Source organism: Microcaecilia unicolor, chromosome 4 (genome assembly GCF_901765095.1).
Source record: "Microcaecilia unicolor chromosome 4, aMicUni1.1, whole genome shotgun sequence".
Classification (NCBI taxonomy): Eukaryota; Metazoa; Chordata; class Amphibia; order Gymnophiona; family Siphonopidae; genus Microcaecilia; species Microcaecilia unicolor.
In genome coordinates, this window is record NC_044034.1 from 215,641,920 (window position 1) to 215,660,143 (window position 18,224).

Sequence of the window (18,224 nt, forward strand, 5' to 3'; positions counted from 1 at the left end):
CAGCATTTTCCGTTCCAGACGATGATTGCAAGCTAATTTTAAGGCTGCAGCATTCGGCCAAGGGATGTTGTGTGCATGGTGCAGGAACAGACTGCGTCTCAGAGTTGCTCATCAATCAGTGCCAGAGACTTTGCGGAGGTGACGTGCAGTCTTGCATCGATTGAAACCGAACTGCACGGCCACCATGCTTTATGAAGCTCTGCAGTGGCATCTGGAGGCCAAAGGGAAGCATTACATCAGTGTTAGGCCTGGACACAGCAGAAATCATAGCTCTCCCTGGCCCCAATGCTCAGAAGCGAACGCGGGTGCTAGAGGCCATTGGCGCTGGACTAGCACCCGCATTTGCCAGTGCACACTGCACAGATGCCTCTACCACCGGAAATACCAAACTCACTCCAGACTAGTGCAAATAGCATGCTAACACGATTTAAATTAGGTCTTTTTCTATTCTCTGCAATGTTCAGACAACAGAGCCCTGAAGAAGGGCGTCCATACCACAGAAAACCTAACGCTGACTTGGAGCTGGTGTTAGGGTTTCTGAAGAAAGGATTCGAGCTCTGATTGGACAATCATACCACTCTGGGGCTTGGGAAGGAGGAGTGGTGGCGGCAGCTGTAGCAACGGTGCTGGCAGAGGCATAGCTAAGGGGTATATGGGGGGCAGTCACTCCAGGGGCGTAGCCAGATACCCAATTTTGGGTGGGCCTGGGCCCAAGGTGGGTGAGCAGAATTCTGCCTTGTCCCACAAGTGATTTGGCCTCTTCCTCTCTCACCTGCATGCCATATGGTCTCTCAAACATCCCCCCTCCCCCACATACCTTTTAAATGGCAGATTTTCACCAGCAGCAACTAATACATCCTGCTCATGTTGACCTCACAGACTTCCCTCTGATGCAACTTCCTGTTTCCGCATAGGCAGGAACATATCAGAGGGAAGGCTGTGGGGCCGGTGCGAGCAGTATATATCAGTTGCTGCTCACTGCAGGCGAAGATATGCTATTTACAAGGTATACAGGAAGGACAGTTGTTGGGAGTTTTTGGCTGGTGGGGCTTGCGGATCCCTGCCAGTCACATCATAGGTGTGCTGCTACTGGGTGGGCCTGAGCCCAAAGTGTGTGAGCCTGGGCCCACCCAGGCCCACCTTTGGCTACGTCACTGGCTCCCCCAAACGGATTTTGAATGAAATGGTGACTATGTGGATTGGCCCTTCAGCCTCACACTGCCACCTATTTTACAAAAGGTCTGCTCCCCCTATCTACACGTCTGGGCAGCAGGGAGGTGGTTTGTTCAGGCTGGCTCCAAAAGTCTCCACCGTAAGAAAAGTGACCTCATGCCTGTGCAGCTGTAGTGGCAGCATTGCCAGAAATGGATCCACTGTCTGTAGAAGCAGGAAAATGTGCATGCTTCACCACTGGCTACTACAAAACAAAAAGGAGGTAAAATCCTCACGGAACCGTGAGATATAAAAACAAAAGTGAGGAGAGTGGACGAGGATACCAATTAGTTTATTTATTCACATAAAAAATGACGTAATTAACATTAAAAGTGACCCGACACGGCCGTGTCGGGTCACTTTTAATGTTAATTACGTCATTTTTTATGTGAATAAATAAACTAATTGGTATCCTCGTCCACTCTCCTCACTTTTTGTTTTTATATCTCACCACTGGCTACTGCCATTGCTGAAAGGATTTTGGTAGGGGTGGAGGAGTGCATATGCCAGGTACTGTCCTCCCCCTTTACTTCCTAATGGTTGAAGCTAATAGCATGCACATCATTAGCATACTATTAGCATCGAGCATTAGGAATTAATTCCTGGCGCTGTTTTGGTGGTATTTTCTGGCGCTATTTCGTACAGTACCAGAGTTTTTGAGCATCTGCCTGCCTGCCCCTGCAGCATGCCACAATGTTACATTAATGACACTAAAAACGATCTTTTTCAGTAGATATTTGCCAATTTGGTATATTATAGTGCTAACAACAGCTTTTCATGTGTTTCAGCAAAGGTATGTCCTGTTTTAATGTTGATTTTAACACACCCAGCCTCAGTGTAACCTAATAGGATGGATATTTCGGAAATAAAGTAGTGTTGCCACTTTTAATAGACATCAGAGCAGGGTCTGTAATATTTTTCTCTGATTAATTTTTCAGGTGCGGGACAAGAAACTCCTCAATGATGTCAAAGGGGCCATTGAAGATGCTAAAACAGCACGCCTGTTCAACATCACCAGCTCAGCAATGGCCACTTTGTGCTTCATTATCATCTTTATTTACCTGCAGTACCCGCCGGCTGATTATTAGAGGCAGAGGAACCTGCGCCTGTCCCCAGGCCTGGCTGGACTTGCTGTTTCAGGGCCGATGGATCAAATCGGGAGATTAGGGGGTGCAGCAATTTTAATTTAACCTGTGTATAATGGAAGACTGCGTCCTCAGTACCAACATATATAGCTACTTGGTCAGATTGGAGAGAGGTAATAAGATCTCTCAGGACCTCAGTTGCTCTTTTATTTAATCTGTGACCTTTGGAAGCAATAACAATAGTGGCAAACTTTACGTAGGCCTCTAACTCCCATGCTATAAAGCATTTAGTGACCTTACGCAATTACTTTCCAGAGTAATCAAGGAACATAGCCAATGGCTTTATCTTAGTAGCTAGGTGTGTAACTAAATCCCTTATAATGATTGACCAGGGTTAGTGGTTGATCTTTGTTTGTAACAGCCCACCATGGCACCATACATTCCTTAGTCTGCTCTTCTGTAGGTATATAAAAAAAAAAATTTTAAACACTCTCCTTAAATTGACAACCATCCTCCTCCCCTCCCGCCTGACTTAGTTCCATTTCTTTCTAACAATCACTGTTTCAACAGAAAAACAGGAATTCAAAGATGGTTTGGAGCACCAGGCAGTAGCAAAAATGCAAGTTAAGGACCCCAGAGAAGGGGTGTCCACCTCAGAAGATAGGGGAACAGAGGGGGCTATAGGTGAACCCCCTCCTTCCATTGCCTCCCCCCCCCCCAAAACCAAAGGGGCTGCTTGGGCGGAATTTATATATTTATGTCACTGGTGTCAAGCCCTCCACTCTACCCTCCTTTGTCTCTCCTTCTTCCAATAGAACACAACATATTTAGCTGTCACCTGTGGCTTTATCCTCATGTCCACACAGCTAAATATTCTCTTTGTGTGTCTTCCACAGGATTTCCAGAAACTGTATTTAGAAAATTGTACCCACTAAAAAAATATGCGGGCCTCAGGATACCACATCTTTAAGAAGATCAGAAAGTGATTAATGGTAACAGTGCTGAGATCCCTTTCTGTAACTGGTTGTTTATAACTGCTAACTGCCAGTGCAGCCCTGATCCAGTCCAGTGAGCAAGGTTACGAATAACCATGAGCTGAGCAGACTGTTTCAGTCATGGTGGTCTTTCTCTACCAAATGTAAAAAAAATACCAGAAAAAGTGGAAAGAACACAAAAGTCCCAGGAGATGAAGTAGGCCAAAAAACAAGAAGTGGGAACTGGATCAGGCTTTTCGAAAACAGATGTATTGCAGCAATATGGCGGCATTTTACATGCCATACTTCTTTTCATGAACGGTCTTTCTAAAGACCAGCCTATTTTTATTTTACAAGATGTATTGCCAAGGATAGATGTGATTATCAAGTATACACATCAAGACTCCTGAGGCAGCCGCACGTATGTGCCGAAACATGGTACTGTGTCAAGTCATTTTAAATAAACAGCTTTAATTTTATATTGGGTGTCCTGAGTCTGTTTTCGAAGAGCCTGATCCAGTTCCCACTCCTTGTTTTTGGTCTTTCTCTACCATCATGTACAATGTTAGTATGTTACTCCTGCCAGCCAGCTCTGGTTCATCCCTGCGCTGGTTTATCCTGAGACATCCTCCCCCATCCCAGCTCCCAATCCCCTTTAAGAAGTTCTGAAGTATGCAAATTTGATGTAGATAACCTCACTCACTCTTAAGAGGACAGAACAAATTCGCGGTCTCTAGTCATTGATTCTCAGGACAGAAAGAATGGTTTCTCACTTGCACATTTTTCTGAAGGCTGCTGTCCCTGTATTGCTCAAGGGAGAGACTCTTTGCATGCCCTATGTTGCTAGTGGAGCAACAGAAGAGAACATCGTTGGTCTTGTATCTCACCTAGCAGTCCACCTTGGTGCAGGAAAGATTCCTGTACCAAACAGGCAGCAATGTGCATAGGCCACTGTCTGAGGCAACAGAATGAAGTTTATATACAGCAATGACAGAAATGAACCTTGCTCATAAACCATGATATCTTGGCAAGGCCCATGTAAGGGTATTCGTCACCCTAGATAACTCTTTAGCCTTGTGTCCCTCCCCCTTAATTATCTTTCAGACCCCTACTCCCCAAAGGCTTTGACAATTAAACTTAACATTCATGATTACACCAGTATCACCCCTCCTATAATGATCCTGTAAAAATGTGTAATTGGGCACCATTTTAAAATGTTAAGCTTTGCTTCACCTTTATCTGCCTAACAAGGGCAATTTTCAAAAGCCATTTACCAAGGTAAATGATTGTTTATCCACATAGACTATGTGAAATATTTATTTATTTATTTATTCATTCTTATATCCCACAATTATCCCAAAACAAGTTTCAGTTCAACGTGGCTTACATTCAACAGTCAAATAAGGTTAAATTGTTATTAAACATTTACAATCAGATTGAGGCATTTGGCAGCAGTGGTGATTACCCATAAGATTTCTTGAAAAGGATGTGTTAGTAGTTTTCTTCTGAAATGGGTATGGTTATTGAGTACTTCTTTGTGACGGTCAGGGATTACAATTATACTTATACACTTACAATCATTTGGTGACATTTGGTTGCTGTGTTGAATAGCCATAAAAGTTTGTGAGAATATATGATTTTAGTTTTATTTCTTTTGAAATGAAGATAGTTATTGGTGTTTCTTGTAGAGGTCAGGGATGAATGCTGTTGTTGTACACTTACAATCATTATGCGCATTCAATACCGGTATTGATTATCCATAAAACTTCTTGAAAAGATACATTTTTAGTTCTTTTCTGAAAATTGCTAATCCTCCTGCCATGCTCTCCCTTGCTTCTCTCCCTACCTGTACTGCTGCTGAGGGTCTGGCAGCGATAAAAAAAAGTTTCAAAACAGAAAAAAGCTACACACTGCAGTGGCACACCTAGGTTGGCTGCCACCTGGGGTGGGTTGCTGCTACACCCCCCTCAGTGCATCACCCCCTCCCCCTGAAGCACATCACCCACCTCCCCCCCCCCCCCCCCCCCCACGAAGCACATCATACTCACCACCTGAGGGTGCATGGAGCAGTCCTGTGGCTGTCAGCTTTGCCAGTCCCCTGCCCCAGAACAGGAAGTAACGTTAGAGGGGGCAGGGAACCGCTGGAGCCAACAGCTGCGTGACTGCTCTGTGCACCCCCTTTCTGCCTGCACCCGGGGCAGACTGCCCCCACCGCCCTGCCCTTCGTACACTAGAGACACACTGCTTTCATACACGCAGTTTGTATGCATGTATGAAAGACGTCTGTAGCATGCACAGAGCAGCCACGCTTAGCAATTGGCTGTTTTACACATGTTCAGATGACCGATTGGCTTCCCCCCCTGCCGAGCTGCTCGCTGTTTTTGTGAGCAGCTCATTTGCATGCCGATTCTTTTGAGCATCCCTCGCTATTTCCAATGCGGTAATTTGTACCAAGTTAGAAACAGCGATCGGTGCTTTACCACGATTTTGATGCATCTGCCCCTAAGTCAGTCCTGTATGATTTCAGGGGCCAAAGCTGTGAGTAGCAGAAATGCATGATTACCATGAGTTGTATGTGCAGGTTAATGGCACAGAATACAGAAAACTGTTCACTGCGGGGAATTAACTCACACATGAGAAAAAACACACTGTCTCATTCTCTCATCCCAATATAGCACAAACCACCCTACAACCATAAATACCCGGAAATACACTCTCCCAATCACAGACAATCTAAAAGTCCTCGGCATTACCTTAGACAGCAATTTAACACTAGAGAACCAAGCCACAGCCACTACAAAGACAATGTTCCACACAATGTGGAAACTGAAACGTGTAAAGCAATTCTTCCCGACGACAATATTTCATAACATGATTCAAACAATGGTATTAACCCATGTCGATTACTGCAACGAAATATACGCAGGTTACAAAGAACAAATCTTCAAGAAACTTCAGACCGCCCAGAACATGGCAGCCAGGCTTATCTATGGAAAAACACGAATTAAAAGCATGAAACCCCTTCGCGAAAAACTGCACTGGCTACCAATCAAAGAACGTATTGCTTTTAAGATTTGTATTATGGTTCACAAAATAATCCATGGCCTAGCCCCAGGCTACATGACCGAACTGATTGACTTACCAATCAGAAACAGAATAGAATCAGCAAGAACATACCTAAACCTTCACTTCCCAAGATGCAAGGGACTGAAGTATAAATCAATGCATATGCACAGAGCTCTGGAACACACTACCAAAAGACCTGAAAACCACAGACGATTACATAAAGTTCCAAAAAAACCTAAAGACTCACCTTTTCAGGAAGGCATGCCCCATACAACCAACATAAATACCAAACAATGAAACACAACAATTAAAGTAGAAAATGGACAGGACCGTGCAGGTCTTTTTCTGCCGTCATCTACTATGTTACTCAATTCCTCGCCGCACAATCCCACCCTTGCAACAGGCAAGGGATGAACCACACCAGATCTATTTAATTGTATTATTCACTCTGTACTTGTTCACATCGGAGTCCGTAACAACCTCTCCGGAACTATGTAAGCCGCATTGAGCCTACAATTAGGTGGGAAAATGTGGGATACAAATGTAACAAAGAAATAAATAAGTGCACAGTATATAAAAATGCATGGGTAATAAGGCCATTAGGAATTCCGTTACAATGCACAGAAATAAAAGGGAGATTTTAACATGCACAACAAGCGACAAATTCACCACCAGGCAGAGTAGAGAGGATACAGAAGATTTTATGCCAGTTTTTGAGTTTTACTGATAGCTTTTTCTGTTTCTCTGTGACAGTTTCTTCTTTATTTTCTGCAACCTTAAAGACAAATCAGAAGCAAAGGCTGTATGTGGTGGTAACAGCAGTTTCCCTGTGCACACGTCCAAAGAAAACCAAAGCACCAGCACCCATGTGCACATGCTGTTCTATGTATAAATATTAGCCTTGCAGAAATCTTATGTGTTGTTTGCTGAGCTAATATTTATCTGCATATGTGTGCTGCTGGCACTTGAGTTTTCTTTGAACATGTGCACAGTGAAGTCGCCCTCACTGCAGAACTTTTGTGTGCCTGTGTCCAGCAGGCTTGTCCTGATTAGCTTGCGAGTTCTGTGTGCTTTGAATTTGCATCTCATTAGCTTACTGTATCGTTGCAGAATATTTTCTTGCTAATCTCGCAGTAGAAGGTGTGCACTCAGCCATCGACATGTGGTTCTACCATGTGGCTTTCTGCATCGACCTCTGAGTCTCTCAAATTTACGGATGGATGGTGGAGAGAGGGAAGGTGCCCAGCTGCTAGCATATGTTGGTTTAAATACTAACCATTAGAAAAAACCATCCTTTAAGGCATGTTTGTCATTCCTGTGACTCTGAGCAAGTCACTTAACCCTTCATTGCCCCAGGTACAAATAAGTACCTGTATATACTATGTAAACTGCTTTGAATGTAGTTGCAAAAACCACAGGCGGTATATCAAGTCCCATTTCCCGTTCCCTTGCGTGCACAGGTTGTGAAACTCTCTCCACATAACCTGGGTGGCGTTGCAATGTATCCTAAAGCAAAGGTTTGTGTCTGTCTGTGGTAGTTATGTAATTCAACCCACAGCTAAAATATTTAATGCTTTTTGTTTAGATTTTTATTTTATTTCTAGAGGGAAATAATCTGGCACATTTTGGAAGGCTCCTCTTATTCGGCCATTGCATGCAGATACTCAGCAGCCCTCCATTCAGGGACACAGTGTTACATGGAAGACAGAACTTTAACATGAAGAATGGACTCAGGAAAGAACCTTTATTTATTCTTTCCAACCCGATAGAAGTTGAAAAGAATTATACAAAAGAAGTCAAGAATGTCTCTCTTTCTGTCTGACCATGTGTCTGAAGGCAAAATAAGTCCCAAAATTTAACAGAATGGGATGAAATTTGGCATGTGGTGAAAACCAGACACATTGAGTTCAAAAACTGGCCAAATCAGATTGGGGTTCCAGAGAAGTAAGCACCCCCCCCCCCCCTACCCACCTTAAGAATGAGTGAAATGTAGCAGACACCAGAGTAGGAAGGTTAAAAGGTGGAATTCCATATACTTCCAAATCCCAACCTCTCCAAAAGTACCTCCTTGTAACTGCTCAACCTTCCAAACTGCCCCCATAGCTCAAAAACTACCCACCTGCAACTACCCTGCCACTCCACATACTATCCCCCCACAACTGCCACACAACCCCACAAACTGCCCTATCCCCCCCAAAAAACTACCCCTGTTCAACCACCACACTGCCAAACCTCATACTACCCCCTGTAACTGCCCCACATCACCCAAACTGACCTATCTCCCCAAATCTACCCCTGTAACTGCCCCCACACCGAAAAACTGCTGTCCACAACTACCACCCCACCCCACAAACTTCTCTGTCCCCAAAACTACCCCCACACAACTGCAAATACTCTGTAAACTGCCCTATCCCCACAAACTACCCCTCTTCAACTGCCCCACACCCATAAACTACCATTTCCCCCAAAACTACTTCCTGCATCTTCTCCACACCCAATAACTGTCCCCTACAACTGCCATACCACACAAACTGCTCTAACATCTGCCTCCTGTAAACTGCTTCAATCCAAAACCTACCCCACCCAAAAGCAAACCCCAGAACTGCCCCATCATCATGTAAACTACCCACACCCAAAAACTACCCTATCTGCTACTGACAGAATATCCCAAAAATTGCCCCACTCCGAAAATTATTTCCTCACAACTACTCCTACATGGTCCAAACTGTCTCCACCCACTGTCACAGACAGAACACGTCTAGCACATACACACAGAACAGAGATATAAACTGTAGACACACACACACATACAAACCTATGCTACACACATAGGAAATGTAAATAATTCTCTATCCCTTTATTTAATTTTCTTTGTTGTTGACTGAACTGTGAAAACTACTTTAAGAATACTGCAGTTTTCTCATTGGTGGTTACATGCATTGCAAAGTAACATCTGTTACAATGGGCGGGGCCATATTAAGCTGTTGGCAAACTTTGCACATACTGATTACCAATAGGCAAGTTAGCATTTCATTAGTAAACCAAATATAACATCAAAACAAAGCAAATACATTTTTGTGTAATAAATGATGTGCTTAGTTCCACTAAGTGCAGTCACACTAGCGTGAGAACCATCATGGCACACTATAGTTCTCATTCATAATTCAATAATGATGATTCAATGATATTTCAATTCTAATAAGCGAAATAGCATGAAATCACTTATCTTATTAAAAAAAACTGATGAATCAGTGCCACGAGGTCCATATCTAGTTGCATAAACAAACAATGCTCTAAAAAGCTGGTGTGCTGTTAACCAGATGCTGACAAATGAGTTCTAAAACAATAAAACATCCTCTAATATCTTCAACTCATATCTGGGTTTCACTTGTCGCTTCCTCAGGAGGATATAACACAAACCTCTCAGGGATACCTTAACCAAGACTGGCTTCATTATGGTGTGTCATGATGGTTCTCACGCTAGTGTGACTGCACTTGGTGGAACTGAGCACATCATTTATTACACAAAAAATGTTGTGCTTTGTTTTGATGTTATATTTGGCTTTATTAATGAAATACTAACTTGCCTATTGGTAATCAGTGTGTTGCTTGGAGCAAGGCTCTATTTATTTTTCTCCCTATATGTATATTGTTAAACTTTGATGCAAATACAATCAGGAAACATTATCTAAAAAATCTAATCTTACTTGCCTCATTCTGTTCAAAAAAATGCGGTCCATTCAATATGTGAGTTCAATCCCCGCAGTTCTAAGGATTGAAGAGTATGTATCGATCATTGTTCACGCCGTGTTAAAATATTATCATAATCCCCTTTAGTAGCACATTGTGTAGCTAAAGCCCATGATTTTAATTCTTTTAAATGCTTTGCTATTGATCATATCCCTTCTAATGTTCGGAGAGGGGATCGTGATAATGTTTTAACACAACGTGAACAATGAGGAATACATATTGAATGGACAGCCTTTTTATTGAAGAGAATGAGGCTAGTAAGATTAGTTTATTGTTAAACTTTGCACATATTTTGAGATGTGCTCAGGACTCAGGAAGTTAGGATTGCCAACTGCCTGGCTTTTTTGAGACATCTGAAAAATTTTACATTAATGCCCAGAAGGATGTGTAATATGTGAACATTTTTCTGAGTTTAAAACCTCTGGGGCTGATGAGAAAACTACTGCAGATAGCAGTGTGTTTATACCAAAGTGTATGCAGGCCTATGACAGGGTCATAGCTAGCTATGTGTGACTGGTGTGGCCGCATGGGATGCTGGGGTGTGTAAATTGCATCCCATCCATTGGCTTTCCTTGCTGTCTTGTTGAAGGTAGGTGGAGCAGGGGCACGCTAGGAGCTTTTGAGGGTATGTCACACAGGGTACGTTCCAGGCTTGCAACATTCGTGGCCTACGTTGCAAGAATGGGTCAGGTGCAGGAGTTAACCATCAGTGCAGAGCATATTTAAATCAGTGTTAAGTAGGATATTAACTATTCCACCATGATACAGAGATGCTTTGAAGGGAGCACAGCACCATGTAAGAAAATTACTGCCAGGTCTGAGACAGCATAGAAAGGTGGCTCCATCCCAATCCCCCCAAAAGCATCCCTGGTAGCCTAGCAGTCCACCTCCCTCCCCCAAACCTGAGCCTATCCCCCTGTCTCTAATATTTAAAAAAAATTCCTTGGTGTCTAGCGGCACCCTCCCTCCTTCCCTGACTTAAACCACAATTCCCTGGTGTCTAGTGGAAACCACTGTTCCTCCCTCCCCAACCAACTCCCTCCCCCCCCCCCCCACACTGACTGTAAAAAAAAACATTCTCTGGGGTCTATTGGAACCCCACCCCCTACTCCTGCCCCAGACCCCCAGACCCTTGAAAGAGGCAAGAGCAATACCCACTCACTCCTGCCTTGGCATCACTATCTTTGATAATGGAGGCACCCTACCCCATACAGTACATCCTGGGATGCACTCAGCAGGGTCGGTCTGTTAAATAAAGGAGTTTTTCCTTTATTTGATAGTCTCTGCTCACACTACCAAATAAGGAAAACAATTGCCTTATTTGGCAGACAGGAGCATCCCAGGATGCACTGCACAAGGTAGGGTGCCTTCATTTTCAAAGATAATGGTGAAGAGGCATGAGAGAGTTGGTATTGCACCTACCTCTTTCAAAGGTATGGGAGTTTGGAGGGTCTGGGGGTCCTGGGGTAGGGAATGGGGTGGCATTAGACATCAGTGATTTTTTTTTTTACAGTTGGGGTGGAGTCAGGTGCTTTCAAAGATGGCAGCACTGAGTCAGGAGAAAGTGGACATAATTTCTGCCTCTTTATAGGGGTTTTAGTCTGGGAGGCCTGGGAGAGGGCTCAGAGTGAGGGGGACCTCTAGACAAAGGAAGTTTTGTTTGTTTGTTTTTTTTACAGTCAGGGGCAGGGGGGGAGGGAGAAGGATGGGTACCACTAAACATCAAGTCATTGTGTTTTAAATGAAGGGAAGGGGGTCAGGGGTAGAGGTGCCACTAGACCCCAGGTAAATTATTTTTAAATATCAGAGAGAGAGGTTTGGTCAGGTTGGGTTGTGGGGCAGTGGATGCCCATTGTTGTAGTATTGGTTTTGGGGTGGGGGGTCAATACAGAATGCTTGTAGTTTTTTTTTTCAGATGTCATCCTAACCATCACTGTGTGAGCCAATCACCACTCACGCACTGACAGGAAGAGTAGGATTTTGCAATGAGTTGTGGATTACTGCCATAGTTTTAACGCAGCAGTAATTTGCATGTTCATTATTTACTGCATACCGCCGTATTATTTATTTATTTGAGGTTTTATTTGGGGGGGGGGGAAAATTTGTTTTTTTGCTAAGGTCATGGTAGAAGCCATCATCTTAGCTGGCTCTACTGCATAGATTTCTGCACTGGCCCCTCTACCTGCAGTTGCCTAGTTCTCCCCCCTCCCCCACTCCACTTCCATTATAACTAGCAGCAGAAAAGTGGGTAGGATCTAGCCAGGGCTGTCCAGAGGGGATGTAGGAGGTGAGATTCCCTGGGCCTGGCCTCCAAGTAGAGCCCAGCACCAAAGGGTTCTGCCTCCTTGGTCTCTCTCTCTCCTGCTCCTGTATGATTGCATTAACGCTATAACCCGGGTCCTGGCACACAGGAGCAGGAGAGCGACAGACCAAGAGAGGAGCAGATGCAGGAAGGTGAGGGAGCAGGGTCCTGAGGCCTATGTGTGTGGGGGGGGGGGCAGCTGCGGGGGCCCTGCCCCATTTCTCAGCAGCCCTGGATCTAGCCACTGAGAAGGTAGAGGGGGCAGAGGACTGGAAGGCAGCTCTAGTCACAGGAAGAGAGAAGGTGATTTGTAGCAAGGGAGCTGCAGTGGGAATCAAGCCTAGTTTCCCAGGATCAGGGTCTGCTGCACTAACCACTAGGCTATTCCTAATGGTGGAGCAAAGCTTGCACTATTGTTAATGTCTGTAGCCTAGGTGAGGGGTAGGCTTAAACATTTCAAGTGACCCCCTTTCTCCGAGGTTGATGTTGGAGAGAAAGCACCCAACGTGAGGGACTGAATTTTAAAAAAAAGAAGAAAAGGAAAATAAGGGTTGTGAGCAGGACACCTTCTCATTGTCTCCTTTTCTTATTTGTAGCTATTCTTGGCCCTTCTAGGTCTTGTTTTACAGACTGCATGCACCTGCAGGGTGACTGGATCACCAGTATGGGTCTCTCCGAGAGTGAGCCAGTTTTGTGGTGTGGAGTCCTCTTTGATCCTCCACTTCAAGCTACTGCTGCTCTGTTAACAATAGGTGTTATGTCATCTTTGAGCGATTATACCAGAACCAAATTTATGCTGGCATTACCTAACAGGAACACTTTTTGATTCAATTTGTCAAAGACCACAATGGAACCTAAGAAATGTAAAAATAAACAAAGCCATGATGAAAAGCAGTATTTGATGTAACTGTGTACATGAAAAGTATGACGCCAAAGTGATTGAAAAGCACTGATGGCTCTTTGAATTTGTGTGTCTTTCATTGTCACTGCTGCCAATTTTTCCTTTGTAGCTTCCCAGAAGATGCCACCATGAGCACTTCTTTGCTTCCCCATGTTTAAAGGCATTCCTACTTCCTGTTACATCTTCAAGGGTTATTGTAAACCAGGGCTTCTCAAACCTGCTCTATGGACCCCATAGCCAGCCATGGTTTTGTGTATAACTGTGACAGATATCCAAAGATAAATTTGCATATTTTGGAGACGTAAGTCTATGTAAATTTAACCTATGTACATTCCTGTGGCTGTCCTTAAAACCTGACTGGCTGGGAGGTCATCAGGACAGATTTGGGAACTATTACACTTAAATAAAGTTTATATTGTTTGCAGCTTTCTTGTATGTTTTTCTTTTGAACCAGTTGTAAACAAGTAAGATTAGGATAAGCATAGGGAAGCTTTAGGGAAGTGAAGGTGATAACGGAGTTCAAGTAGAGTCTATGGTATTGTAGAAGGAAGAGAACATGCACAGTCTGGATCGGTCTTCTGGTCACTATTTGCCATTATAGTCTATCATACACTGCCAGCTCCCACTGGTGGCACAAGAAACTTCCTCAAAATATTTTGTGAAGCAGGAAAAAAAAGTCTTTTGTAAGCTAAAATGAGGCTCTGATCCATAGAGAGAAGACAGATGGCCACATGAGAGCTGGTGTCAGAGTTAGCAGGTGTGGGGATGGAGGAGGGCAGAGATCTTGCTCTGTGAGATGACATAACTGCTTCAGTTCTGCATTAAACCAGAAGTTGTGTTCGGTGACAAGTGAACAGATGGCCTTTACTAGGAGAGATCATCCCTCGGGACTGCCCAGGCAAGACCAGGAAGTTTCTGGGCTGATTTATAGCCTTATAACAGACACAAAGGACCCATCTGTTAGTCTGAGATAAGGCAGGCTAGGCAACACAGGTTTAATTCAGCTTCTAGGACAGGTGGTGTTTCAATTTGTATATAGTAAGTTCTGCTCACTACAATGTATTTTATTTATATATTTCGATATAGGTCACACGTTTTCAGAAATTCAGCGCGAGTTAATATTCAGGTACACTGGCTATTTTCCTGCCCCAAGGGCTTAACAGCCCAATGTTTACATATCCGGCCTGCAATTTTTGTAAACACTGGATGCAGCATTAAATCATTCACATATATTCAGCACCACTGCCTGCAGAAGCAGCAATGCAGTGACATGCGCTCTTGCATAGACAGTCACTGATATACAACTACTATCTGCAGAAGCAGCCATGCTGAATAGATGTATACAAGGTAATATATACTGCTGTATAAGATAGCCACTGACATACAACCGGTATCTGTGTAACAGAATTGTTTATAAATTCGAACACACTTCATTCCACTCCGGCATTATCCAGAAATAGTGTTGGGCAGTCAGTATTGCACAGTATCACTGAAAATTTATGGGTACAGGGTTTATACATTTAGTGGCTGCTGCCAAACATATAAACCCTTTTGAATACCCTGCCCTTGGTCTGTGTCTTAGGCATGGAGGGGTAAGTGACTTGCCCAAGGGGAGTGAGTGGGATTTGAACCCTGGCTTTCCTGATTTTCATCTTGTAGGTCTAACCACCAGGCCAGGGGTCTCCTAAACTTGGTCCTCATGATTTCCAGAATTAATATGTATTAGCAAATAGATCTCTTAAATGTTCACTGTGGAAATCTTGCACGAAGCTACTGCTGCAAGTCTCTACTCCACAAATGATTTATTTATTTATTTGTTTGTTACATTTATACCCCGCTCGATAGCAGGTTCAGTGCGGCTTACATAGTATGGGTTACAAGTATCACAGAAAGAACACAGATGTCGAATAGTAGAGTTATGATATGGTTGTACAGAGTAGGACAAGAAGGAGAGATGTGCAGGGGAGGAGTGAGGTAGAGGTAGTAGTAGTGGTGTGGACTAGGTTCGTAAATTAAGTCGGGTCATTTGGATAGGCTTGTTTGAAGAGGTAAGTTTTCAGCAACTTTCGGAAGGATAGATGTTCGTTGTTTGTTCGGATGGATCTCTTGGTATGGCATTCCAGAGTTGGCTGCCTATAACGGAGAAGTTGGATGCGTAGTAGGTTTTGTACTTGAGACCTTTGCAATTAGGAAGGTGAAGGTTGAGATATGTTCGAGAAAATTTTGACCCATTCCTAGCTGGAAGGTCGATCAGATTGGTCATGTAACTTGGAGATTCTCCGTGGATAATCTTGTGAATCAGTGTGTGGACTTTGAAGTTTATTCGTTCTTTGATAGGGAGTCAGTGGAGTTTTTCCACAATGATATCATTGTATAGTATGTTGAAAAAGTGGTTCAGAGAGCCTGGATGTAAAACTCTACTAAATCTCCTTTACAAGTTTTAATAGAGCAACCCCTGCTCTCCAGTACAAGATGCATACAGCTGTATTATAATATATCTGAATCTCAGTATGGCTTTCTAAATATTTGGAGTTCCTCTCATGACTCACCAACATCTAGAATAAGGCAAAGGAAGAACATGGAACCAAGAACACAAGGCTAAAAGGCTTTGATCCTGTATACTAGAGCCATATGTGATGTGATATTTATGTTTATTAAAATTTGTTATACCACTCTATCTGAACAAAGATATATAAAAACAACAAAAATAAAAACAAGTGAAAGAAAAAAGAAGAAAACATTAATTCCATTAGGATACAAGCCAGAAAACATGCATTTAAAAAGATGCATACAATATACATGATCCCCCCCCCCCCAGTCAAGAAAAACATCAACGCTGAACCCCTCTAAACGCAATAGAGAAATAATAGGACGTAAGTAAAGTCTTGAATTTCTTAAAGGAAGATGCAGACCGAATAGAGGGAGGTAAATCTTTCCAAACGTTAGGACCAAGAAAGTAGAAAGTAACCAAGCATGAACCCCTGCACGCCTAGGATAGATTCACTTCACCCTGTACTGAGATCTTGTAGGAAGCAGCTGCATCCAAGATGGCAGAGTCTCTGGTACTGAAAGACATCAGTAGAAATGACCATGAAACCATTAGAGAAGGGGGGAGGAGGGTCAATGATTCACCTACAACCTACAACATTTAACACATTTACACCTTTCACAAGTAGTGATCTATATTGAGTCCAAAAATACAGATACCTCTAGTGGAGAGCACAATACTTGAGTCCAGTGGCGTAGCCACAGGTGGGCCTGGGTGGGCCGGGTGGGCCGGGGCCCACCCACTTAGGGCTCAGGCCCACCCAACAGTAGCACATGTTTAGCAGTAGCTGGTGGGATCCCAAGCTCGGCCAGCTGAAGACTTCCTCCTGATGGTAACGAAAATGCTGACAAGGTGGAAAGAAGCGTTTTCCCACCAGCTGAGATATTTTTTGGGTGGTGGTTGGGGGAGGGGGAGCACAATTGGTGCCCACCCAAAATCTGTTGTCTGGCTACGCCCCTGCTTGACTCTTAACCCTTGAGGAGGGATTTTGAATTTAGTTCACACTGTTTTCAGTTAAGGCAAGTTACATTCAAGTACAATAGGTGTTTCCATGTCCCTGGAGGACTCACAATCCAAGTTTGCATCTGAGGCATAGAGAGTTAGCTGACTTACTCAAGATCACAGCGAACAAACAGAGTTGGGATTTGAACCTGGCATCCCTGGTTCTTAGCCTGCTGCGCTAACCATTAGGCTGCTGAGTCTATTAAGTACCCAAGGCAAACCTTCAGGCTTGCCCTCCCACAATTAATTTTTCAGGCCTCTGTGCTCCCAGATATTATGACAATTAAACTTAATGATCACAATCACTTGCACACTAACCCTCCCAGAGCAATCATAGAAAAATACATAAATGGGACATTATGAACTAAAGTTTCAGTGGGATTGCAGCTTTATATGAATAATTTAACTGTATAAAATTATGCATATAGTCATCAACTTGTAAAATATATGCATGCTGCCACTGAAGATACATGTATAACTTTATAATTTATCCAGAAATGTATATCTCCTATGTGGTTGCCATCACTGAAATGCTTAAGGTATATGGAGAGGGACTGAATTTTGCTGCTTTTCATAAACATTTATCCCCACTCCAGTATTGTCCCACTAAGACACATAAATTCTGGCCATGTAGGGATCCTTTTACTAAAGCTTAGCACAGGCTAAAAGACTCCCCTCCCCCACTTTTTACCAAGCTGCGCAGCAATGCCGACACAGCCCATTCACTTTGAATGGGCTGTGTCGGCATTACCACATCGGCAGCCGCTAGCACGGCTTTGTAAAAGGGGGGGGGGGTGAATTAGCATTTAGCATATGCTAATTCCTCAGAGTAACCGCCATTTATCATTACCCTTTGATGCTTCCCACTTAATCAGTTTCTAACCCAGTCGCAGTGGCATAGCTAGGTGGGGCGCCAGGGGAGCCGCCGCTCCCCCAAACAAAGTTCTACTGGCGCTGGCGCCTATTTTTTTTCATTGTGCAGCACTGAACATGTGCACCGACACCGGCGGAAGTCCGCTATCGCTCCCCCTGCGCCGTCAACCTGGCTGAACCTGGCTATGCGATTGCCCAGTCAGTCACTTTAGGGCCTACACAAGAGCAGTCAGTTTATTTGTAAGTCACCTATGGGGGCTTTGCTGAAATCTAAGGACAGAAAACATAATGAGGCCCTTTTACTAAGGTGGATAGGTGCCTAAGCATGTCCAACACGCATCAATTTGGAACCACCGCCCAGCTACCGCGTGCCCCGGGCGGTAATTCCATTTTTTACGTGCTTCTGATACGCACGGCAGAAAATATTTTTGATTGTCTACCATGTGGCGCTAACCAGGTGGTAATCGACAGTGTACATGTGCTGACAATTACGGCCCAGTTAACGCGTGAG

At 43.8% G+C, this 18,224-nt stretch overlaps 1 protein-coding gene across 1 annotated transcript in view; it reads left to right on the forward strand.

The window, feature by feature from the left end:
* Positions 1 to 5,234, forward strand: part of IFITM10 (interferon induced transmembrane protein 10) — a 39,070-nt gene extending 33,836 nt beyond the window's left edge. Inside the window, exon 3 of the mRNA XM_030201237.1 lies at positions 2,151 to 5,234. Coding sequence (XP_030057097.1) covers positions 2,151 to 2,300 — 150 coding nt within the window. The 3' untranslated portion in view covers positions 2,301 to 5,234. The remainder of the gene's footprint in view (positions 1 to 2,150) is intronic.
* The last annotated feature ends 12,990 nt before the right edge of the window (positions 5,235 to 18,224 follow it).